Here is a 26822-nt window from a genome sequence, read left to right on the forward strand (position 1 = left end):
GTAGCTGCCTGCAGCTTGACCGTATTCCTCTCAGGTCACCATGAAGCACGTCAAGAGTCTGGGGCAGTTTGAACTGCCTGTGGGAAGAATGAACATGTTAGAGCCTGTCCCTTCTTGATGAAATGCTCTAAGTGACTACTTTTCTTTTTGGAAAATTGTTTGCTGCCACTCACTTAATTCTCCGGCTTTTGTGGCGTCTGGCTCCCGGCGTGATTCTCACTTCCTGATCCTGAATTTAAAAAAGGGGTTACTGACTCACTCACAGAATGCAGAGATTTGACTGGCTGAGGAGCATCACGTGAAACAATTTACAATGCATGCAATTGGTCTGTGAGTTTCCTGAGCAGCTAAAACAGTTGGCGAAAGGCCAGAAAGGCTGCGGCAGTTAAAATAATAATGCTTCATCAAAGTTTAGCAATAGTCAATCATTTATTGGTTATAGATTGGGGTCCGGATTGGACGGCGTCTATGTCCGACCCGGACCGTGGTCCACCTATGAGTGACCTCTGTAGATGTAAAGATTGTTCAACATTCTGGGAAACAACCGCTCACTGTAATCCAACATCCAACAGAGCTGAGCGGAAGCTATTTAAGGTGTAGAAATGATTGCGCAACCGGGCAGCACTCCTAGTTCAGTGGATAATGCTTCCGCCTTGCAATAAGAGGGTTGAGAGTTCGAGCGTGGCTGCCGGCAAACTGCTGTCTCACTCATTATACAGGTGTTTTCACTAATATTGAATGCCACTGACTTTCAAACTGGACCCTAACCACCAATATGTACGAAACAGTGTCACTTGTTGAAGATAACAACAAAGTGTATATACTTAACTGTAAATCTTCCCCAGCAACCCTTCATCTGTATCTGCCTCAGAATTCTTCACCCCATCAACACATTGCTGACCCTCAAATTACTGTCTCCATTTGTAAAAACCCAGCTATTAAACTGTCAGGTGCCCTTATCAACAGCAGAAGCCATGGCATGGAAAATCGGCAACGGCAAGGACATTCCTCCAACCTGGACCATGACAACTCCACTAAGGTGCTGTGGTCAGAGTTCAATAGATCGAGGATAACTTGTTTCATCTCTGAAATGAATGTCAAGATTCAAGATATTAACAATGAAAGTAAATCATACCATGATACAAGAAATGAATGGAAGTCAAAGTTTACAGCTGGACCAACGTATAAAAAACCAAGACATGAATCCTGGAGAAAATCGGGCTTGGAAGAGGTTGGACATTCAAAAACTGCAAACCCTTGTGCCAATTTGACAGCAAATCTGGATTGTTCAGATGTGACCAAGAGGATTCAGGTGTTAATTGAGAGTTGGGAAGAAACGACAAACTGCTGTGACAAAACAGAGATGTACAATCGCTTGATGGGACTGCTTCCATCTAAGGGAGAGGAAGATGGTAGTAATGCTGCGTGTTCTGATACAGTACGGCAATGGCATATCAAAGATTTCAACAGAAGAGAACCTGAAAGAGACAAACAATTTGCATATGCCATGGTCCACTTGAAGGACAAGAGCAGAAAGGATTTTCCGCAGTTCATCCAGAATTTCAGAAGAAGAAGAAGAAGAAAGAGTCTGGTGCCCTGCACCAAAGCGGACCAAAGCAGACCGACCATCAGAGCAGCAACACACAGTGAAGAGATTGTAATCAAGCAACTGGATGATTATCTCCAGCACAATGGGACCATGGTGAAACACATTTTGATTTATACACTCAATAGCCCGTGTTTGAAAAGGGGAGACCAAATTGTCCCTTGTATGTTTCAGCTTACACAAAGCCCATGAATGGCGTCAGCATTATGGAGTTTGTACTGATGTGGCATTTACAAAGTTTTGGGGACTAAGTGGTCCAAATTATTTTAAATATCTCAACTATTCTACCATCTCATGTCCCAGCAGTCCTTTTCATTCACATATTGTGAAATGCGAGGACGTCCATTTCAAACTGGATGCGAAGAATCTGAGGGACATTTTCAACAAGAGCAATAACCACAACACTCTGTCACATGTTAAAGACACGGATAAGAACACACTCCGCAGGGGCATTACATCTGCTCAAAAAACCCTTGTGAACCTGGCAGAAACTTCATTTGGTCTGCGTGGCGATCATTTGGACCGGGGAAAGCAGACGATTGGTTCTTTGACTTTTCTGCCAGCAGTACAGCACAAAGTTTGTGAACAATTACAGGAGCAGTGGAAAAAATGGTCAGCAACAGTTCAATGACGCCAAAAAGAGAATAAATGGCTGAAGAATTCAACTGTGCTGTAGTCCATCATTTAAGAAAACATTTAAAGTCATTTCTGGGGAACAGCAGCCCACTGCAGCTTCACCGCATTCCTCGCAGTTCACCAAACAGCCTGTTAAGAGACTGGGAGGTGGTATAGAGCCCAAGTGAATGACAAGTGTGATGGAGCTGTTCAAGCACGCAGAGAGGCGGCTACGAGCCCTGGAGAAGAGCGGCCTTTCAGGGAAGTGCAAGACCTGCGGCTACCATCATGGATTCTTTCCCAGACCTTGGTGGACACTGCTGGTACACGAGGCTCTCTTGTCATGAGCAGAGACTGTCCATTTTCCACAGTGGACGTGACGGCCCGGTTCAGGAGTTCCTCAAAGTGCTCCTTCCACCGCTGGACGATGTCCCCAACTGGGCTCAGCAGTTCTCCTTCTCTGCTGAGCACAGCCTGAGACAATCCCTGCCTTCCCTTCCTGAGGCGACTAACAGTGTGCCAGAACTGTCTTGAGGCCAACCAAAAGTCCTTCTCCACAGCCTCTTCGAACTCCTCCTACACCAGGCTTTTGCTTGAGTGACCGCCACAGCTGCAGCCCTCTGGCCATCCGGTACCTGTCTGCTGCTTCAGGAGACCCTGGGCCAGCCAGACACTGAAAGGTCTCCTTCTTCAGCCTGACGGCCTCCTCACCGCTGATGTCCACCAGCGGGTTCTAAGGTTGCCGCCACGACAGGCACCAACAAGCCTCTGACCGCAGCTCCTAGCTGCCGCCTCCACAATGGAGGCTTTGAACACGGACCACTCGGATTACCAAGTCCCCAACCTTCCCCGGCATGCACGAAATTCTTCCGGAGGTGGGAGTTGAAGACCTCACGGACAGGGGCCTCAGCCAGACGTTTCCACTTCACCCTCACTACACGTTTGGGTTTACCAGGTCTGTCCGGCTGTGATCAGTTGACAGCACGGTTCAAGGAGCTGGGTTTTGTTAATTGGGTTTGTTATTTTAGTTTGGGTTGGAGGTTTCGGTAGTCTCATTTTTCGGATTTTGTTTTGTTAGTTTAGCTTCAGTTTGGGAGGTTTAGGGGATGAGCTGGGTGCGAGCCCACTGTGTGGCTGGCCCGGCGATTCCCCATCTTTTGTTTCTTTTGGCTGGGATCTCCAACCCCTTTTGTTTCCTTCCTTAAGTTGTAAATGTTATTTCATACTTTTGTTTAACAATAAAATAGACTGATGTTACCCCTGCAAACTGTTTGTGGCATCCTTGATATGTTCGGGCTGTAGTAGAGCCATGGTTTATTGCCAAACAAGCCTGACAGACGGGAGATTTCGATGGCTGCCTGATCAGGTCCTGGACCAGCCAATGGAGTGATGGCAGAAAGAGAGACAGCGAAAGAACACCAAGCTCCGAGCCAAAGGCCCTCGCTTAATCAGCTTCCTCAGGCCAGGGGAGAAGGCAGGCGAGGAAGCCTGAGGCACAGGGATCCTCGCCATGGCAAGGGACTGGAAAACAAGAGCAGCTTTCCCTCTTCAATCAGGAGAAGAATTGTATCACATCTCCAGGCCAAATCAAGACACATGAGCACCTGACAAAGCTTGTGTCCCTAAACCATATTGTAAATGAAAGTTTGAGCTGTAAAGGAAATTTGTCTGTGCTCCATTATTTCAAAACACTTTCAAATACAGTATGCTCATCCAAGTCTCCATGGCACAGAGGAAGTCTGGTGGTCCACCTTCTTCCTGCTCTTGGTGGCACCCAGAAGTTTCTCAACCTCTTAACTGTGAGCAACAGTTTTAAGTCTACTCTGCTTCTCTCCTGATTGCACACCCTGAACTGACATGCACCACCTACTTAGAACCAGAATCAGCTTAACTGCCACCTCTGTGTACGTACAAGGAATTTGTCTCTGGTTTTTAATGGCTCTCACTGTATTTAAACCCAGTTCCAAGATCAGCGGAATGAAGATAGGTAAAATATTGAAATAATTATCATGTAAACACAAGTAGGTAGACAAACAGATGCGTATTTAAATACATTTAATGAAGCAACAATCAACAGCAACACACAATGTGTACACGCAGGACAAACTGTTTGTGTAAATTGGGAAGAAGACTCAAATGGCGCAGGAGTGCACAGAGTGCTATGATAAAGGGTTGACACATTTCCCCCCTGTCAACAACAGTTCAATGACACCCATCAGAGAGCTGAAGAAGTCAACAGTGCTGTAGTTCATCTTTTCAGAGAACAGCTTAAAGTGATTTCTGGGCAAGAGTAGCTGCCTGCAGCTTGACCGTATTCCTCTCAGGTCACCATGAAGCCCGTCAAGAGTCTGGGGCAGTTTGAACTGCCTGTGGAAGAATGAACATGTTAGAGCCTGTCCCTTCTTGATGAAATGCTCTAAGTGACTACTTTTCTTTTGGAAAATTGTTTGCTGCCACTCACTTAATTCTCCGGCTTTTGTGGCGTCTGGCTCCCGTGCGTGATTCTCACTTCCTGATCCTGAATTTAAAAAAAAGGGGTTACTGACTCACTCACAGAATGCAGAGATTTGACTGGCTGAGGAGCATCACGTGAAACAATTTACAATGCATGCAATTGGTCTGTGAGTTTCCTGAGCAGCTAAAACAGTTGGCGTAAAGGCCAGAAAGGCTGCGGCAGTTAAAATAATAATGCTTCATCAAAGTTTAGCAATAGTCAATCATTTATTGGTTATAGATTGGGGTCCGGATTGACGGCGTCTATGTCCGACCCGGACCGTGGTCCACCTATGAGTGACCTCTGATGTAGATGTAAAGATTGTTCAACATTCTGGGAAACAACCGCTCACTGTAATCCAACATCCAACAGAGCTGAGCGGAAGCTATTTAAGGTGTAGAAATGATTGCGCAACCGGCAGCACTCCTAGTTCAGTGGATAATGCTTCCGCCTTGCAATAAGAGGGTTGAGAGTTCGAGCGTGGCTGCCGGCAAACTGCTGTCTCACTCATTATACAGGTGTTTTCACTAATATTGAATGCCACTGACTTTCAAACTGGACCCTAACCACCAATATGTACGAAACAGTGTCACTTGTTGAAGATAACAACAAAGTGTATATACTTAACTGTAAATCTTCCCAGCAACCCTTCATCTGTATCTGCCTCAGAATTCTTCACCCCATCAACACATTGCTGACCCTCAAATTACTGTCTCCATTTGTAAAACCCAGCTATTAAACTGTCAGGTGCCCTTATCAACAGCAGAAGCCATGGCATGGAAAATCGGCAACGCAAGGACATTCCCTCCAACCTGGACCATGACAACTCCACTAAGGTGCTGTGGTCAGAGTTCAATAGATCGAGGATAACTTGTTTCATCTCTGAAATGAATGTCAAGATTCAAGATATTAACAATGAAAGTAAATCATACCATGATACAAGAAATGAATGGAAGTCAAAGTTTACAGCTGGACCAACGTATAAAAACCAAGACATGAATCCTGGAGAAAATCGGGCTTGGAAGAGGTTGGACATTCAAAACTGCAAACCCTTGTGCCAATTTGACAGCAAATCTGGATTGTTCAGATGTGACCAAGAGGATTCAGGTGTTAATTGAGAGTTGGGAAGAAACGACAAACTGCTGTGACAAAACAGAGATGTACAATCGCTTGATGGGACTGCTTCCATCTAAGGGAGAGGAAGATGGTAGTAATGCTGCGTGTTCTGATACAGTACGGCAATGGCATATCAAAGATTTCAACAGAAGAGAACCTGAAAGAGACAAACAATTTGCATATGCCATGGTCCACTTGAAGGACAAGAGCAGAAAGGATTTTCCGGCAGTTCATCCAGAATTTCAGAAGAAGAAGAAGAAGAAAGAGTCTGGTGCCCTGCGCACCAAAGCGGACCAAAGCAGACCGACCATCAGAGCAGCAACACACAGTGAAGAGATTGTAATCAAGCAACTGGATGATTATCTCCAGCAATGGGACCATGGTGAAACACATTTTGATTTATACACTCAATAGCCCGTGTTTGAAAAGGGGAGACCAAATTGTCCCTTGTATGTTTCAGCTTTACACAAAGCCCATGAATGGCGTCAGCATTATGGAGTTTGTACTGATGTGGCATTTACAAAGTTTTGGGGACTAAGTGGTCCAAATTATTTTAAATATCTCAACTATTCTACCATCTCATGTCCCAGCAGTCCTTTTCATTCACATATTGTGAAATGCGAGGACGACCATTTCAAACTGGATGCGAAGAATCTGAGGGACATTTTCAACAAGAGCACTAACCACAAAACTCAGTCACAGGTTAAAGACACGGATAAGAACACACTCGCAGGGGCATTACATCTGCTCAAAAACCCTTGTGAACCTGGCAGAAACTTCATTTGGTCTGCGTGGCGATCATTTGGACCGGGAAAGCAGACGATTGGTTCTTTGACTTTTCTGCCAGCAGTACAGCACAAAGTTTCTGAAAAATTACAGGAGCAGTGGAACGAAATGGTCAGCAACAGTTCAATGACGCCCATCAGAGAATACATGGCTGAAGAATTCAACTGTGCTGTAGTCCATCATTTCAGAGAACAGTTAAAGTCATTTCTGGGGAACAGCAGCCCACTGCAGCTTCACCGCATTCCTACAGGTCACCAAACAGCCTGTTAAGAGACTGGGGAGGTGGTATAGAGCCCAAGTGAATGACAAGTGTGATGGAGCTGTTCAAGCACGCAGAGAGGCGGCTCGAGCCCTGGAGAAGAGCGGCCTTTCAGGGAAGTGCAAGACCTGCGGCTACCATCATGGATTCTTTCCCAGACCTTGGTGGACACTGCTGGTACACGAGGCTCTCTTGTCATGAGCAGAGACTGTCCATTTTCTCACAGTGGACGGGACGGCCCGGTTCAGGAGTTCCTCAAAGTGCTCCTTCCACCGCTGGACGATGTCCCCAACTGGGCTCAGCAGTTCTCCTTCTCTGCTGAGCACAGCCTGAGACAATCCCTGCCTTCCCTTCCTGAGGCGACTAACAGTGTGCCAGAACTGTCTTGAGGCCAACCAAAAGTCCTTCTCCACAGCCTCTTTGAACTCCTCCTACACCAGGCTTTTGCTTGAGTGACCGCCACAGCTGCAGCCCTCTGGCCATCCGGTACCTGTCTGCTGCTTCAGGAGACCCCTGGGCCAGCCAGACACTGAAAGGTCTCCTTCTTCAGCCTGACGGCCCTCACCGCTGATGTCCACCAGCGGTTCTAAGGTTGCCGCCACGACAGGCACCAACAAGCCTCTGACCGCAGCTCCTAGCTGCCGCCTCCACAATGGAGGCTTTGAACACGGACCACTCGGATTACCAAGTCCCCAACCTTCCCCGGCATGCACGAGAAATTCTTCCGGAGGTGGGAGTTGAAGACCTCACGGACAGGGGCCTCAGCCAGACGTTTCCACTTCACCCTCACTACACGGTTGGGTTTACCAGGTCTGTCCGGCTGTGATCAGTTGACAGCACGGTTCAAGGAGCTGGGTTTTGTTAATTGGGTTTGTTATTTTAGTTTGGGTTGGAGGTTTCCGGTAGTCTCATTTTTCGGATTTTGTTTTGTTAGTTTAGCTTCAGTTTGGGAGGTTTAGGGGGATGAGCTGGGTGCGATGCCTACTGTGTGGCTGGCCCGGCGATTCTCATCTTTGTTTCTTTTGGCTGGGATCTCCAACCTTTTGTTTCCTTCCTTAAGTTGTAAATGTTATTTCATACTTTTGTTTAACAATAAAATAGACTGATGTTACCCCTGCAAACTGTTTGTGGCATCCTTGATATGTTCGGGCTGTAGTAGAGCCATGGTTTATTGCCAAACAAGCCTGACAGACGGAGATTTCGATGGCTGCCTGATCAGGTCCTGGACCAGCCAATGGAGTGATGGCAGAAAGAGAGACAGCGAAAGAACACCAAGCTCCGAGCCAAAGGCCCTCGCTTAATCAGCTTCCTCAGGCCAGGGGAGAAGGCAGGCGAGGAAGCCTGAGGCACAGGGATCCTCGCCATGGCAAGGGACTGGAAAACAAGAGCAGCTTTCCCTCTTCAATCAGGAGAAGAATTGTATCACATCTCCAGGCCAAATCAAGACACATGAGCACCTGACAAAGCTTGTGTCCCTAAACCATATTGTAAATGAAAGTTTGAGCTGTAAAGGAAATTTGTCTGTGCTCCATTATTTCAAAAACACTTTCAAATACAGTATGCTCATCCAAGTCTCCATGGCACAGAGGAAGTCTGGTGGTCCACCTTCTTCCTGCTCTTGGTGGCACCCAGAAGTTTCTCAACCTCTTAACTGTGAGCAACAGTTTTAAGTCTACTCTGCTTCTCTCCTGATTGCACACCCTGAACTGACATGCACCACCTACTTAGAACCAGAATCAGCTTAACCAGCCACCTCTGTGTACGTGTACAAGGAATTTGTCTCTGGTTTTTAATGGCTCTCACTGTATTTAAACCCAGTTCCAAGATCAGCGGAATGAAGATAGGTAAAAATATTGAAATAATTATCATGTAAACACAAGTAGGTAGACAAACAGATGCGTATTTAAATACATTTAATGAAGCAACAATCAACAGCAACACACAATGTGTACACGCAGGACAAACTGTTTGTGTAAATTGGGAAGAAGACTCAAATGGCGCAGGAGTGCACAGAGTGCTATGATAAAGGGTTGACACATTTCCCCCCTGTCAACAACAGTTCAATGACACCCATCAGAGAGCTGAAGAAGTCAACAGTGCTGTAGTTCATCTTTTCAGAGAACAGCTTAAAGTGATTTCTGGGCAAGAGTAGCTGCCTGCAGCTTGACCGTATTCCTCTCAGGTCACCATGAAGCCCGTCAAGAGTCTGGGGCAGTTTGAACTGCCTGTGGGAAGAATGAACATGTTAGAGCCTGTCCCTTCTTGATGAAATGCTCTAAGTGACTACTTTTCTTTTTGGAAAATTGTTTGCTGCCACTCACTTAATTCTCCGGCTTTTGTGGCGTCTGGCTCCCGTGCGTGATTCTCACTTCCTGATCCTGAATTTAAAAAAAAGGGGTTACTGACTCACTCACAGAATGCAGAGATTTGACTGGCTGAGGAGCATCACGTGAAACAATTTACAATGCATGCAATTGGTCTGTGAGTTTCCTGAGCAGCTAAAACAGTTGGCGTAAAGGCCAGAAAGGCTGCGGCAGTTAAAATAATAATGCTTCATCAAAGTTTAGCAATAGTCAATCATTTATTGGTTATAGATTGGGGTCCGGATTGACGGGCGTCTATGTCCGACCCGGACCGTGGTCCACCTATGAGTGACCTCTGTTGTAGATGTAAAGATTGTTCAACATTCTGGGAAACAACCGGCTCACTGTAATCCAACATCCAACAGAGCTGAGCGGAAGCTATTTAAGGTGTAGAAATGATTGCGCAACCGGGCAGCACTCCTAGTTCAGTGGATAATGCTTCCGCCTTGCAATAAGAGGGTTGAGAGTTCGAGCGTGGCTGCCGGCAAACTGCTGTCTCACTCATTATACAGGTGTTTTCACTAATATTGAATGCCACTGACTTTCAAACTGGACCCTAACCACCAATATGTACGAAACAGTGTCACTTGTTGAAGATAACAACAAAGTGTATATACTTAACTGTAAATCTTCCCAGCAACCCTTCATCTGTATCTGCCTCAGAATTCTTCACCCCATCAACACATTGCTGACCCTCAAATTACTGTCTCCATTTGTAAAACCCAGCTATTAAACTGTCAGGTGCCCTTATCAACAGCAGAAGCCATGGCATGGAAAATCGGCAACGGCAAGGACATTCCCTCCAACCTGGACCATGACAACTCCACTAAGGTGCTGTGGTCAGAGTTCAATAGATCGAGGATAACTTGTTTCATCTCTGAAATGAATGTCAAGATTCAAGATATTAACAATGAAAGTAAATCATACCATGATACAAGAAATGAATGGAAGTCAAAGTTTACAGCTGGACCAACGTATAAAAAACCAAGACATGAATCCTGGAGAAAATCGGGGCTTGGAAGAGGTTGGACATTCAAAACTGCAAACCCTTGTGCCAATTTGACAGCAAATCTGGATTGTTCAGATGTGACCAAGAGGATTCAGGTGTTAATTGAGAGTTGGGAAGAAAGCGACAAACTGCTGTGACAAAACAGAGATGTACAATCGCTTGATGGGACTGCTTCCATCTAAGGGAGAGGAAGATGGTAGTAATGCTGCGTGTTCTGATACAGTACGGCAATGGCATATCAAAGATTTCAACAGAAGAGAACCTGAAAGAGACAAACAATTTGCATATGCCATGGTCCACTTGAAGGACAAGAGCAGAAAGGATTTTCCGGCAGTTCATCCAGAATTTCAGAAGAAGAAGAAGAAGAAAGAGTCTGGTGCCCTGATCACCAAAGCGGACCAAAGCAGACCGACCATCAGAGCATCAACACACAGTGAAGAGATTGTAATCAAGCAACTGGATGATTATCTCCAGCACAATGGGACCATGGTGAAACACATTCTGATTTATACACTCAATAGCCAGTGTTTGAAAAGGGGAGACCAAATTGTCCCTTGTATGTTTCAGCTTTTACACAAAGCCCATGAATGGCGTCAGCATTATGGAGTTTGTACTGATGTGGCATTTACAAAGTTTTGGGGACTAAGTGGTCCAAATTATTTTAAATATCTCAACTATTCTACCATCTCATGTCCCAGCAGTCCTTTTCATTCATATATTGTGAAATGCGAGTTCGTCCATTTCAAACTGGATGCGAAGAATCTGAGGGACATTTTCAACAAGAGCAATAACCACAACACTCTGTCACATGTTAAAGACACGGATAAGAACACACTCCGCAGGGGCATTACATCTGCTCAAAAAACCCTTGTGAACCTGGCAGAAACTTCATTTGGTCTGCGTGGCGATCATTTGGACCGGGGAAAGCAGATGATTGATTCTTTGACTTTTCTGCCAGCAGTACAGCACAAAGTTTGTGAAATATTACAGGAGCAGTGGAAAGAAATGGTCGACAAGAGTTTGATGACACCCATCAGAGAATACATGGCTGAAGAATTCAACTGTGCTGTAGTCCATCATTTCAGAGAACAGTTAAAGTCATTTCTGGGGAACAGCAGCCCACTGCAGCTTCACCGCATTCCTCTGATGTGGAGGAGAATTTGATGAATTTATAATTTGTCATTGATGAATTTATGATATATCATTGTACATTAAAGTCCCAGCTGTGAAGGAAATTTGTCTATTTCTTTATTTCAATAATGCTTTCACACATGCTGGTCTTGAAGTCATATGTGTTTTCATAGAAAGACTACTAATCAGATGTACAGCCACGTTAGGGCCCTGACACACCAAGCCGAGGTCTGGCAGCTGGTCAACGTCCTGCCATCATTGGTGAGCATCCCTGGCCTTAGTTTTTAAGGTGTGTCTCGCAGCATTGGCACTTGTCACCTCTTGTCACCTGTTCTTTTGGGCAAGTCAACAAGTTTAATCAGTATCTGAGCAGGCGGAGCCTGTCAGTGAGTAAAGTCATTCTGGAAGACAGTTCAGCTCAGTGCACAAGAGGAGAAATGAAAGTGAGGAAAGCAAGCAAGAAGCAAGAAGTTGCTCAACATCTTGGCTGTGATCCACATTTTTTTTAAGTCTATGTGTAATGTAGGTAATAAGAATGAGAATTGTAGAGTTATTAAAACTTTGTACTGGTCCTTTAAAATCAAGTGGTGAGCACTGTGTTAACCCAAGGTGGCAACTGCCATTTCTCAGTTAAAACAAGCTTGTTTATTAGTCGCACAGACACGTCAACAGCTCTTTTTTAAATAAGCAGAATGTAAAAAAAAAAAAAAATAGTGTCCTTTAAACAGTCTTCAACATACGGCTAAAAGTCTGTTAAAAAGTCTGTCTAAAACAGGGGAACAAGGCCCAGAGTTCAGGCCCGAGCGAAACCCGATACCGGCGGTTTTCCTGCTGGTGTCCGCCGCCACACCGCTCGCTGGCTTCCTCTTCTGATTCACTCCGTAGGGGGTGGACCATCGGCCAGGACACCTGGAATGAGACAACCACAGCAGCAGTGGGGGGTACACAACACGGTACAGTTAAGACGCCTCCTTTCACGTGCCAGAGTGTTACTAAGTCCTGAAGGGTACTTACGCGGCTAGGCAGAGCTCCTCACTCTGCCGCTGCCGTAAGGTCGCGTTGTAACACTCTGGGTTTCTTCGGCTCGGCTGTTACCACCACCTCCGCTGGTCTCTGGTCCACAGCCGTCTCACTCACAGTTCCTCTCGGGCGGTCTCTCCACTGTTCGTCCGTCAGTATCGTCGTCTTCCCCTCACTGTTTGCTGCTCGTGTGTCTGCACTGTCTGCCCCGTCTGACACGCGCACACCTGCTCCCCTCTGCCTCTTGTTTCCGTGTGCGGCCCGTTGAGTCCCTCCTCCTCGCGTTCAGTTGGTCGCTCACCGCTCCGTCCTTCAGTCCTATTGGTCAGTCTATGGAGGTAAAGCGCTTCCCAGGTGCAGGTTAACAATGTAATAAAGAATGCCCCAGCAGAAGTAAACATACTCAAAATGACTTCACTTAAAACCATGCAATAAAACATATTAAAATCAGCACTACAAACCAATAACAATAAAATCATGCAGGAAAAAAATATAAAATCATACACAGACAAAAGGGTTACACAAAAATCAGCTACTACTTCTGCCGTGCGACATATGCTACTTCTCTCCTGAGTGCACACCCTGAACCTACAGACAACACCTACTTAGAGTCAGAATCAGCTTTAGTGGACACGTATGTGAATGTCAACAAGTCATTTGACTCAGGCTATTAGTGACTCTCACTGTATTTACACATACACAACATTTTCAGGAAAACAGAAATAGACATGCAGCTGAATGAAGACAGGTAAAAACATAGAAATAATTATTATGTAAACACAAGTAGGTGGAAAAATAATTGCATATTTAAACACATTTCATTAACCCTCTACTGCATGACTTTTTAATTTTTTGGGAAAAAAATATTTCACCCTATTTTGGGGGAGCTTTGGGGTCCCTGATAATACATCAATCACAAAATTTGACACCCCCCCCCAAACAAATATTGGTTTGTTGCTTCAAGGCAACATTGTGCGACAAGGGTAATAAAACACCAAGGTTTTCTATAATAAGTTTTATTAATGGAACAAGCATAAACAAATAAACAAACAACAAATAAACAACGTAAACATTTCATAAATTTCATATGTCAACATTTCATACATTTCATGTCAACATCAGCTGTTGGCAGCTGGCCCTGTCATTCTGGGTAGGCATTGATGCTGGCGTTGTGGACTTACTTTACCAACTGACCCCTAACTGACCCTTGAGCCCCTAAGTGTCCCTCAAACCTGACTCAGGGATCCATTCTTCCTGATCCACTCCCTCACTGTCACTGTCAGACAGCCCACTGTCCTCACACTCTGAGGGAATGTCCCTAACTGCACATTCCTGCTGCTTTCTGCTGTAAAATGTTTTTATGTCCATGCCCTGTAAGTATCAGTAGATTGTAAAGTAAAAAACATTGACTATGATCATTTAAATGCATACAAACACATCTCTACACACATATGCTAATGCGTTATATAGCCTGAAAAAAATTGGGCTAACTGCACAGTGTTGCCTTGAGGCGATGAATGAAAATAAACAGTTTTACTGTATAAATAAAAACAAAATAAGTACTCAAACAATCAAATATACTTATTTACATGTTCATGCACATGCAAGTATTTTTTTATATACAGTTATTTCAATGTAAACATGTAAAATAGTGATATTTACCTTACCTACTAGTGGCGATCTGTCCCATGTGGTGCTGCTTCCTGAAAGGGGGTTTCCCGCCCCCAAATGAATGGCACACCACCTTCAACTCATCATTTCATTGGCCAGAGATGTGTCTGGTAACATTATTTGAAAAAAACATTTTGTTTTCTTTTAAAGGGCCAGTGTGAGGTCTGAAAATGTGGTTTGTTGCCTGAGGGCAATGCTATGCAGTAGAGAGTTAAGCAACAATCAACAGCAACACACAATGTGTACATGCAGGACAATCTGTTTGTGTAAATTGGGAAGAAGACTCAAATGGCGCAGGAGTGCACAGAGTGCTATGATAAAGGGTTTGCACATTTCCCCCTGTCAACAACAGTTCAATGACACCCATCAGAGAGCTGAAGAAGTCAACAGTGCTGTAGTTCATCTTTTCCGAGAACAGCTTAAAGTGATTTCTGGGCAAGAGTAGCTGCCTGCAGCTTGACCGTATTCCTCTCAGGTCACCACGAAGCCCGTCCAGAGTCTGGGGCAGTTTGAACTGCCTGTGGGAAGAATGAACATGTTAGAGCCTGTCCCTTCTTGATGAAATGCTCTAAGTGACTACTTTTCTTTTTGGAAAATTGTTTGCTGCCACTCACTTAATTCCCCGGCTTTTGTGGCGTCTGGCTCCCGTGTGTGAGTCTCACTTCCTGATCCTGAACCAAAAAAGGGGTTACTGACTCACTCACAGAATGCAGAGATTTGACTGGCTGAGGAGCATCATGTGAAACAATTTACAATGCATGCAATTGGTCTGTGAGTTTCCTGAGCAGCTAAAACAGTTGGCGTAAAGGCCAGAAAGGCTGCGGCAGTGAAAATAATAATTCTTCATCAAAGTTTAGTAACACTCAATCATTTATTACCTCCGCCAAGGAGGGTTATTATTTTCGCCGGCGTTGGTCTGTTTGTTTGTTTGTCTGTTTTTCTGCAAAATAACCCAAAAAATTATGAACAGATTTTGATGAAATTTTCAGGAAAGGTAGATAATGGGACAAGGAACAGAGGATACAATTTTGGTGGTGATCGGTTGAAGCAAAGTGGATAAAATAATAATAAATTTAGTCTATGGTCTGACAGCCTGAGTAGCAATTAAGATGGTGACAATACCACCATCTGGTGGACGGACAACACGTCTTGTTCTACTTGCTAAATATTGCTGTAATTCTAAGGTTGAAATTAATGTTCTGTGTTGGAAAAAAAGAAAGGGAAAAATACAAAAAACCCCACCATATTATATTCTGTGTTGGTACAAAATAAAAACGAAACAAATACACTACAGTGTCTCCATAGTGAAGGCATATATAACCTAATAATGATAGTGATGCAGATAATCTAATTGTGATGCAGGCTGCAAAATGTGATACAGAGGGGGAGGGAATATCAGCTACTTGGGGGAGGTCTGCACTCTCTGAGTGCTTTTCTAGTTGGTTATAGATTGGGGTCCAGATTGGACAATGTCTATGTCTGGACCCGGACCGTGGTCCACCTATTGGTGACCTCTGATGTAGATGTAAAGATTGTTCAACATTCTGAGAAACAACCAGATCACTGTAATCCAACATCCAACAGCGAGCAGTGGAAGGTATTTTTAGGGTAGAAATATCTGCATGATTTAGTAGTCCTTATAGTTCAGTGGCTTAAATTTATGCCTCATAACCAAAGGGTTGGTGGTTCGAGCCCAGCTACCGGTATAGGAGTGCCTCAGACATATCGAAAAATTTCACTCATGTTGAACACCACTGACTTTCAAACTCTACCTTAACCACCAAAACCTACAAAACACCAGCGCTCATTGGAAATAACAACAAAGTGTGTATTTAATAATAAATCTTCCCAGACAACCCTTCATCTATATCTACCTCAGAATTCTTCACCCCATCAATACATTGCTGACCCTCAAATTACTGTCTCCATTTGGAAAAACTCAACTATTAAACTGTCAGGTGCCCTTATCAACAGCAGAAGTCATGGCATGGAAAATCAGCAACGGCAAGGACATTTCCTCCAACCTGGACCATGACAACTCCACTAAGGTGCTGTGGTCAGAGTTCAATAGATCAGCAAAGTTACACGATACTCGTAAAATACATCGTGTGGTCACACCAACAGACTGAGCCACCGGAAGATAACTTGTTTCATCTCTGAAACGAATGTCAAGATTCAAGATATTAACAATGAAAGTAAATCAAACAATGACACAATAAATGAAGGGAAGTCAAAGTTTACAGCTGGACCAACGTATAAAAAAACAAGACATGAATCCTGGAGAAAATCCAGGCTTGGAAGAGGTTGGACATTCAAAAACTGCAAACTCTTGTGCCAATTTCACAGCAAATCTGGATTGTTCAGATGTGACCAAGAGGATTCAGTTGTTAATTAACAGTTGGGAAGAAACAACAAACTCCTGTGACAAAACAGAAATGTACAATCGCTTGATGGGACTGCTTCCATCTAAGGGAGAGGAAGATGGTAGTAATGCTGCGTGTTCTGATACAGTACGGCAATGGCATATCAAAGATTTCAACAGAAGAGAACCTGAAAGAGACAAACAATTTGCATATGCCATGGTCCACTTGAAGGACAAGAGCAGAAAGGATTTTCCAGCAGTTCATCCAGAATTTCAGAAGAAGAAGAAGAAGAAAGAGTCTGGTGCCCTGCGCACCAAAGCGGACCAAAGCAGACCGACCATCAGAGCAGCAACACACAGTGAAGAGATTGTAATCAAGCAACTGGATGATTATCTCCAGCACAATGGGACCATGGTGAAACACATTTTGATTTATACACTCAATAGCCCGTGTTTGAAAAGGGAGACCAAATTGTCCCTTGTATGTTTCAGCTTTTACACAAAGCCCATGAATGGCGTCAGCATTATGGAGTTTGTACTGATGTGGCATTTACAAAGTTTTGGGGACTAAGTGGTCCAAATTATTTTAAATATCTCAACTATTCTACCATCTCATGTCCCGACAGTCCTTTTCATTCACATATTGTGAAATGCGAGGACGTCCCTTTCAAACTGGATGCGAAGAATCTGAGGGACATTTTCAACAAGAGCAATAACCACAACACTCTGTCACATGTTAAAGACACGGATAAGAACACACTCCGCAGGGGCATTACATCTGCTCAAAAAACCCTTGTGAACCTGGCAGAAACTTCATTTGGTCTGCGTGGCGATCATTTGGACCGGGGAAAGCAGACGATTGGTTCTTTGACTTTTCTGCCAGCAGTACAGCACAAAGTTTGTGAAATATTACAGGAGCAGTGGAAAGAAATGGTCAACAAGAGTTCAATGACGCCCATCAGAGAATACATGGCTGAAGAATTCAACTGTGCTGTAGTCCATCATTTCAGAGAACAGTTAAAGTCATTTCTGGGGAACAGCAGCCCACTGCAGCTTCACTGCATTCCTCGCAGGTCACCAAACAGCCTGTTAAGAGACTGGGGAGGTGGTATAGAGCCCAAGTGGATGACAAGTGTGATGGAGCTGTTTAAGCACGCAGAGAGGCGGCTACGAGCCCTGGAGAAGAGCGGCCTTTCAGGGAAGTGCAAGACCTGCGGCTACCATCATGGATTCTTTCCCAGACCTTGGTGGACACTGCTGGTACACGAGGCTCTCTTGTCATCAGCAGAGACTGTCCATCCATCCATCCATCCATCCATCCATCCATCCATCCATTTTCTGGGCTGCGTCACGGGGGCAGCAGGCCAAGCAAAGCATCCCAGACGTCCCTCTCCCCAACAATGCTTTCCAGTTCCTCCTGGGGGACCCCAAGGTGCTCCCAGGCCAGATGAGACATGTCATCCCTTCAGTGAGTTCTTGGTCTGCCTTTTCCAAGTCCACAAAGCACATGTAGACTGGATGGGCAAACTCCCACGAGCCCTCTGGCAGCTTTGCAAGGGTAAAGAGCTGGTCCACTGCCAGGACGGAATCCACATTGCTCCTCCTGAATCTGAGTTTTGACAGTTGGTCGGAGCCTCCTTTCCAGCACCCTGGAGTAAACTTTACCCGGGAGGCTGAGCAGAGTGATACTGCAATAGTTGGAGCACACCCTCCGGTCCCCTTTGTTGACAATGGGAACCACCACCCTGGTCTTCCACGCTGCAGGCACTGTACCCGACCTCCACACAACACTGAAAAGGCGTGTCAGCCAAGACAGCCCAACATTGTCCAGAGCCTTCAGAATCTGAGGGCGCATCTCATCCACACCCAGCGCGTTGCCGTTGGGGAGCTTTTTGACTACCTCAGCAACCTCTGCCAGGGAAGTGGGCGAGAGTTCCTCTGAGTCTTCAGGCTCTGCCTCCTCCACAGTGGACGTGATGGCCTGGTTCAGGAGTTCCTCAAAGTGCTCCTTCCACCGCTTGATGATGTCCCCAGCTGAAGTCAGCAGTTCTCCTTCTCTGCTGAGCACAGCCTGAGACAAGCTCTGCTTTCCCTTCTTGAGGCCAAGTGAAAATCCTTCTCCATAGCCTCTTCGAACTCCTCCCACACCTGGGTTTTTGCTTCAGCGACCGCCACAGCTGCAGCCCCTCTGGATGGATGAATAGTATGGATAGTATGTCAAAATGTCCCAGCATAGTATGGCAAAAAATGTCATGGTATAGCCATAGTAAGTAAGTCAAAAAATATTTTAAAGTATTATGCAAAAAATGGGGCGGCACGGTGGTGTGGTGGTTAGCGCTGTCGCCTCACAGCAAGAGGGTTCCCAGTTCAATCCTGGGTGTTGGAGCCCTCTGTGCGGAGTTTGCATGTTGTCCCCGTGTCAGCATGGGTTTTCTCCGGCTTCCTCCCACAGTCCAAAGACATGCAGGTTAACTGATGACGTAGGTGTGAATGTGAGCATGAGAGCGTGAATGGTTGTCTGTCTCTATGTGTCAGCCCTGTGATAGTCTGGCGACCTGTCCAGGGTGTACCCTGCCTCTCACCCACTGTATAGCGCATCATGAAAAACCTCACAGTATGTCACAAAAAGTCATACTACACTGTCAAAAAAATGCCAAAGTGTAGCATGTGACAAAATATAGTATAGCACATAAAAAATGCCACAGTATAGTATGTCAAAGAATATCATAGTTTAGTATATCATAAAAAATGTTTTATAGTATGTTGAAAAATACAACAATACAGAACATCATAAAAAAAGTCCTAATCAGATCACTTATATCTAATATAGTCTTTGTAGCCTTCCTAACACATTATTGGTGTGTTTTCTTGTCAGGTTTGCTTGTGGCTCGTTGAAAAAACAGACTAGGCACTAAAACTGTTGCTGCAGATTGTGAACCTGCAACAAGGCTTGGGGCTGCAGCACATCCCGTGTGAACAGAGCAATTGAAAGGAGGCATGCAAGAAACAAAGGGCTTACGCTGTTAACTGGTCACAGTTTTAAAAGTGTACATGAATGTGACAGGCAGCTGAGCTCAGATTCTTACAGCAAGTTTAATTGTCGCTCTATCAATTTATCAAATGACATGAGTACCCTTTCTTCTTATTGCATATTGCTTCAGTACGGCCACCTTCCAGTGAATACAACTAAACAGCTGCACATCTTTATAATCATAAAGACTTAAACCATCTGCAGCTCCTTTCATCATCACAAGATGGCAGTGACTAATGCTCAAGCATGTCCACCACTCCCACCTCTGAAGAGATGCCCACAGGGATAGATTACTACACTAAAGCACCCCAGAATAAAAAGTGTTGTAGAACCATATTCACACAGGTGCTTTCAGTCATCTGTGTGCATCCCTGTTTCCTACAAATTGCAACAGCACATACATTTTGAGGAAACAAAGTGCTGACCCAGTAGTGTTTTGCAACCCGGCCGCTCTTGGCTTCCATATATGTAGGTATTCATGTCACTAGTTTAACTTCCTGTTTTTCACTTTAGTATTAACATAAATACAAATACACATTTTGACTATAAGGAGTCATAATGAGAGTTTGATCTATTACACAAGTTGATGACAAAATAGGTGTATGTACAGTAAATATGTACTGAAACGTATGCATATGTAGAGTATCTACATGTCTATAAGTGTGCAGGATCCTGAGTAACAAAATTACACGAAACCTCCGCTAATTAATGCACATCAGTACATGCTTTGATACCAACTGGATCAGAGAGGAAATGAAACAGCGTGCCTGGTTCTGTCAGAGGGAGGAGACAGAAAGAAAGTCAGGGTTTGTTGAAGAAAACGTGCCAGGGAGCAGGTTTGGTTCACGGAGGAGTAAGTTACCACAGAAACTGTCCCAGAGTCTGAGTTAGTTAATCCTGAGATGAGGGAAACTTTATAGAAAGAGAGGTATCACTGAACACACTTTCTGAAACAGGAGCCAGAGAGCTTTGATGGTTTAACCACAGGCAGATACAATTTGTTGATGAAGATGAAATAAAACACAAACAGCTTCAATGTAAAGGTTTTATTGCCAGAAACTCAGGACAGAGCAGACAACAAAGATCCAGACAAAATATATGCTTGAGTTACAATAACAATTAGCACTCTAATTACAATTGGTACCCACATTAAGTTTTTTAAAACTGTATTTTAAGTCTTAATTTAGAAAAAACAACAACGTTATTTGGTTGAGAGTCACCAATTAACCTGCATGTCTTTGGACTGTGGGAGGAAGCTGGAGTACCCAGAGAAAACTCACACTGACACGGGGAGGACATGCAAACTCCGCACAGAAGGGCTCCCCCACCCGGGATCGAAACAGGAACCCTCTTGCTGTGAGGCAGTGACGGCTGATTTAAAAGCTCTCTAATCTGTTGAACATATTCTCCCTCCCCCTCCATGTTCTGTGGGACCTGATAAAGCTTCAGAGGGCTGCTGTCCCCACCAAAAATCTTTAGCTCTTTTCCAAAAAGCTGAACTACTGCATTGTTGAAATCCGTGGTTATTTTTTCTCTTATCGGTGACACTGATTCATTGTTAACAATCTCTATCCAGTTATTTATTAGAGTTGTAACTATCTCATCTGTCCTTCGGGGGAAATTCAGATGACATAATAATGTTGGTAATAATGTTGGTTCCACGGTCCAAATGGTCCAAAAGACATGAACTGTTTGCCCGATCCACAAGGTTGTGAGAACTGCATTTGATAGTACTACTTATATTTAGTAATTTTTCTCTCAGTTCATTTTCTTTCCTTATAATGACTAGTTTGAAAGGGATGTCCTTGCATTTCTCTATGTAAGTAAGAAAAACACTCCTCGGATCTGAGATGTCAGAATAAGTGAGACCCTTAAAAAAATTTGGACCAGTTAGTCCCCAAGGTTTTGTAAATGCCACTTCGGTAAAAAATCCATACATATTGTCCCACTGAGCAGCTTTCTGTAAAAGTAGAAACATACAGCAGGTGGCATTGTTCTCTCTCCTCAAACACGGGCTGTTATAGGAATACACCAAAAGTTTTATCACTTTGGTTCCATTTTTTTGTAAAAAATCGTCAATCTGTTGAATTAATTTTTCCTCACTGTGTTTTTTAGTGGGAACAGCAGACCGTCCGCCCCTCTTTAAATGGTCTGGATAAACTGCAGGAAAAATGATCAAATCACCATTTTTCAAATAAGCAACAGCAAATGCATATTGTATTGTGTTTATTTTTTTCTCTTTTTGGTGTTCATCGAGGTAATATGCAAGGACAGACTTCATGAGTTCATCTGGAGGCATTATATCAATACTTGACTCTTTGTCTAAAGTCAAATGTGATTTCATTTTAGTAAAAAGTTCAGTTTTGTCAGAGATATTTGTTTGTTTTTCAAAACTGTCTTTTATTAGATCGGTTTGGTAATATTTTTTTGTGGTCAATCTATTATTTATGTTTTGGTCTGGAATATATTTATCAGTTCTAATTTTCTTTGCTGGGCTACAGGAATCCTCTGGCTGCAGGTCTTCTTCCCTGGATAGTAAAAAAGTTTGACTTTAATATTTTTCAGAGGACAAAATCATTCCTAAAACATTATTATTATTATTATTATTATTATTATTATTATTATTGTTATCATTATCATCATTTAACTGCTAAGCTGGAAGAGTTCCCATGTGCCACATACATAGAGCTGTAGATGGTTAATGACTAATTTAACTGTGTTAAGTGTACCTAATGGTGGCATGTTAGATTAAAATATATTTATTTTCTCTCCTCTTGTTGCAAACAGGAACAAAGCACAACAATACTGCTCAATATAATGGAGTTCCATTTACAGGCAAGGGAGACTGTCTTCACAAGAAAACAACATAATCATTTGCATCAGTAACGTTTACTGTCGTGACAAAGTGCTCTGCAGCCGTGGCAACTATGAGAGCAAATAAGGAAGTTGTATGATGTCATAGAGAGAAAGAGAGGCTACTTGTATGTAAAACAAGTAGGCTGCTCCTAAAATGTATTTTTTAAAATACTGAGATACATGTAATGGAGTAAATGTATAACATCAGCACCTACCATGGAGGAGGATGGGAGACTTTGTCTGGTTTAGAGGAGCGGGGCCGAAGTATCGAATTGTTTGGAGATCTGTAGACAAAGATAGATGAGAATAAGCTGTCAAACATTAAGAAGTGTTAACATGTCATGATGTGGCAAGTCACTTAACTGTCATATAATAAATGTAGAAGTCAGTTGAAGAAAACAGTAAAGTTGAATATATTTGACTCATTTGACCTAAAAGCTGTCTTTTCACATTTACTTGATCCATTTTATGAGGACCACTTTACACTGAGTAAATACATCTTTATTCAAAGAGTGTACCTTTGGGGTGATTGGAGCTGTGGCTCAGAGGAAGTGGTTGAAGCCATCTCCTCTCTCTCAAGCATGTCTGGAATTTGTTGACTGCTACTGTCCGGCTTAGTGAGAGAAAATAATTATAAATTATCTTCTAAATTATGTTTTCAGATGTAGCTGAAAGTGTTCTCTCTTGATGTTGGTTAACAAACAACACATCATTATGAAATTGTTTAAATGTCAATGTTGGTGTTATTGATTATTTTGCCCTTTGAAAAAATATCTTTTGATAAAGTAACCACTTACCTCCATGGTCAGAGGCTGTGCACACTAGAGAGAGAAATGAGAGGACATTAAAACACAAGTGTTAAGTAGTTTGTGTTGCTTTAAATACTGTTTGACACTTAAATGTAAATAAAGGTTAAAAAAAAAACAAAAACAGAAAAAAGACAGGAAATTTGTACCAAATTGTTGTGACTTACCAGACTTGGTGTGTGGCGGTCATGTCCCCCCAAAGCAGGGGCTGGCAAAGCAGAACCAGCCCCTACTTCGGGGGGCTGTTTTTTCCCTGTTTTTTTAAAGTCTTGCCTTCTGCTTTCCTGTTTTGTGTGCTCTAGAGAGGAAGGGTTCATCAGAAAATGAGCAGGCTGTCACTGTGTGGCTGCTTTTAAACCCATTTTTCTGTTGTCACCATGCCCAGTTTCTTTGCACAGGCCTGCAACTGTGGGTGCAGTCAGATAAGAATTTATCTGCACAGACCGTCATGCCTGTGGCTGAAATGTAAGGAATGAAAAGGGAAAAAAAACCTGCTGTTTGATAGGATTAATAAGGTCAGTGTTTTTCTGTATATAATATGGTGTTTCAGTTCCTGCTTTGGGCATTTTTTACTTTAGTTCTTGCCTCCTCCTTTCTTGTTTGTGTATGTTAGAAAAAGAACTGTGTGCTGGCTGAGTATAAATTGAGGGTTTGGAGCACTAGGGGCGTAAGTGACATCTTGGGCGAAAATAAGTTTTATATATCAGTTTAAAGGTCTTGATGAGCTCTATCAAATGGTAAAAAATATGGTCCCAATAAAAGTTACTTTTTAAAATAAAGGCTGAAAACAAAAAGGCGTAAGTGAAAAACCTCAATTGAGTTTGGAGCGAAATTATTTCAGACTGCAGCTCCAAACTTTGATTATTACTGTGCAGACTCTGGCTCCAAATCATGTCACCAGAGCAAGATGGCAGCAGCTGTATGCAGGATATTTTGGCTTTACTTTTGTATAACAGGAGGAGGCAGAGACACGACGTTCATTGTGTGTTCTTGACACTGACTGACAAACACACACACACTCACAGGCTATAAAACCTATAAGATTTAGTACAAAAACTTCAATTGAAGAATTAAAAAAAAAAGGTTTAAAAAAGATATGGTATGCAAATTACATTGATGAAAGGTTATTCATATTATGATCTAATAGTGAGTGGGAAAAGCTGATGATTTGAGATTGTAAATAATAATTCATGTGGCAATCTATCTATTATAGGTCAGGAACAATCAGAAGATTCTCCAGTTGAGGCAGCTGTAAGTGCAGATGAAGTGCTGAAGGATGTGCCAGTGTCCAGTGAGGTGGGAGTAACTGGGGAGGAAGCCAGAGAGGAGCTAGAAGCTGGGGATGGTGTTGAGCAGCAACGAGGGAGAAAGAGGAAAAGGGAACCTGACAGTTGGCAAAGGAATCAACGGAAACACTTAAGAAATGCTGGCCTGAGCTACATAGACAGAAACAATAACACCTTAATTTACAGCCTAACTGTATCTGATGCAAAAGTTAGAGTCTGTAAAGATTTTTTCTTGAAGACACTTGACATCTCAGAAAAGATAGCCAGATCTTCACTTCCAAACACTACAGGAGATGGCATGTATGAAAGTCCTAAAGGTAAAAAAAACACCCAAAATCAAGATTTCAGACGCTGACAAAAATAAAGTTGAGGAGCACATCAAGTCCTTTCAGACAATAGAAAGTCACTATTGTCGCAAAGACTCTACTAAGGCCTATCTTGAGGGGATGCTTAATCTAAGAAAAAATGTATGAGCTTTACACACAGCAGTGCATTGAGTGGAAAATAACACCAGTGAAAGAAAGCATGCAAAGTAACATCTTCACCAGTGAATTCAACATAGCATTTCACACCCCGAAGAAGGATGCCTGCAGACAATGTGAAGCATTCCAAAATCTCCCAGAGCATGAGAAGACCCACCAGACTGAAGAATATTTGGCTCATCAGTCAAAAAAAGAACAGCAAGGGAGCATAAAAATAAAGACAAGGAGGCAGCCCAAACTACACAGTCACTAAAAGCCATTACATTTGACCTTGAACAAGTGCTCACCTCACCCTGGTGCAATGTGAGTAGTTTATATTACTCCCGCAAACTCAGCACGCACAACTTGACTTTGTATGAACTGGACACGAAGGATGCACACTGCTTCATGTGGCATGGGGGGGGGGGGGGGGGTTCATCTGAGATCAGCACATGTGTCTATAACTACCTTTGCAGCCTCAGTCCAGAGGTGAACCATACCATTATGTATTCTGATACGTGTGGGGGGCAAAACAGAAATGTTGGATTTAGTGCCATGTGCCTTTGAGCTGTCCAGGACCTTCCTCTGCTCATCATCGACCACAAGTTCCTCGAGTCAGGACACAGCCAAATGGAGTGGGACAGTATCCATGCAGCTATTGAGACAGCATGAAAGAGTGAATAAAGACTGAGACAGTCTATAGCTGTAGGCAGTGAGGCATAATTCTAACATTTAAACTGTAAGCATGACGCATTTTTAATGTCATGGTTTTCCTGGGGTGAGAAACATCGGGTTAAATCAGCTGAAATAGAGTAATGGTACAAATAGTTTTTAATTCATACAATATTAATGATGATTGACAATTCAAAGATTTCAACTGTCAGAAAGAAAATAACATGGGGTTCCTGGAGTTACTTACATGGGGTTAAATAAACTGATATATTTAGAGTATTGTACAAAAACTGTTTTTGAATGGGCTCACTGTTACTGTTTTTTAATGAAATTATATTTAGAGTATAGAGTATGGTACGAATGTTACAAATGTTATGTTACAGTATGTGGTCAGTGATAAAATAAAAAATGTGGCTTATTTTGGCTTGTTCCTCTGTCTCTATTCCAGTATCATCATATTTGAATGTCACTTACTCCCATAGCAACAAACAATAGGTAATAAAATGTTGGCGCACAAAAGGTGTAAGTGACGTTTTGGCTAAAAAGTTGTATTTTTGTAGTTAAAAAAATAATAGTTCTTTAAAATATGGATTCTGTGAAGCTTAATCTCTATAAAAGTGTAGATTGCTCAAATATGTTGTTTGTAATCAAGTAATTACAATCAATGAAAAGTTTGTTTTAGCTCTCCTGTAAAATTCTGAAAATGTCACTTACGCCCCTTGTGCTCCAAACCCATGGTGGACAAGCAGCTGTAGCATGCCAAGTTTCATTTTGTATAGAGACTGGAATGTGAAGTTTAAAGCACGGGTGATCTTAACTGCATGCAATTGGGCTGACACTCACTGGAAGCACTGGAACCTCTGATACTGCATCTCTGTCTACATTAACACTGACAAGACAGTGCTGAAAATGTCCTTGTTGGATTAAATAAAAACACAACAATAAAAATAACAGAGGACCAAGAAGACACTTAAGCAGCTGATGAGGGTTTTTCTGAATGTTGCTGTGACTGCGTCTTAAGTGGAAAATTGCAGTGCATGTGATTCATAGGAGTTTTCCAGACACGTATGCTGGCTTGGCTTGACTCGGCTTACCTGGGTGTGTCAACCTGCAGCGTTTTTTTGATCTCCATTCAACAGGGCCGCCTGCTTGAAGGTGTGCATTTAACAGACCATGCACTTGTAAAGTTTTCCAGTGCATACCCTTTTACTGTATGTCTTAAATGGCATTCATCTACTTTTGTCCAATTTTGAATGTTTGGTTATAGCCTTCAACCTA

General features: G+C 43.1%; 2 protein-coding genes across 15 annotated transcripts in view; one reads left to right on the forward strand and one right to left on the reverse strand.

The window, feature by feature from the left end:
• The window catches only part of LOC125894166 (uncharacterized), a 57682-nt gene extending 38575 nt beyond the window's left edge, over positions 1 to 19107 (forward strand). The window contains exon 2 of the mRNA XM_049585402.1: positions 17506 to 19107. Coding sequence (XP_049441359.1) covers positions 17506 to 18052 — 547 coding nt within the window. The 3' untranslated portion in view covers positions 18053 to 19107. The remainder of the gene's footprint in view (positions 1 to 17505) is intronic.
• LOC125894154 (uncharacterized) overlaps positions 1 to 26822 on the reverse strand; it is a 122046-nt gene that overhangs the window by 85422 nt on the left and 9802 nt on the right. For 2 of the 14 annotated variants that reach the window (XM_049585387.1, XM_049585385.1), the window contains exon 1: positions 23293 to 23450. In XM_049585387.1, the coding sequence (XP_049441344.1) occupies positions 23293 to 23315 (23 nt within the window). In that variant the 5' untranslated portion in view covers positions 23316 to 23450. Of the gene's footprint in view, positions 1 to 9226; positions 9255 to 13399; positions 14589 to 14684; positions 14742 to 20494; positions 21992 to 22534; positions 22604 to 22837; positions 22933 to 23116; positions 23141 to 23292; positions 23594 to 26822 lie in introns of those variants that run through there. The other 12 variants (XM_049585382.1, XM_049585384.1, XM_049585381.1 and 9 more) reach the window with 12 other exon arrangements.

Source organism: Epinephelus fuscoguttatus, linkage group LG9, assembly GCF_011397635.1.
Source record: "Epinephelus fuscoguttatus linkage group LG9, E.fuscoguttatus.final_Chr_v1".
Lineage (NCBI taxonomy): Eukaryota > Metazoa > Chordata > Actinopteri > Perciformes > Serranidae > Epinephelus > Epinephelus fuscoguttatus.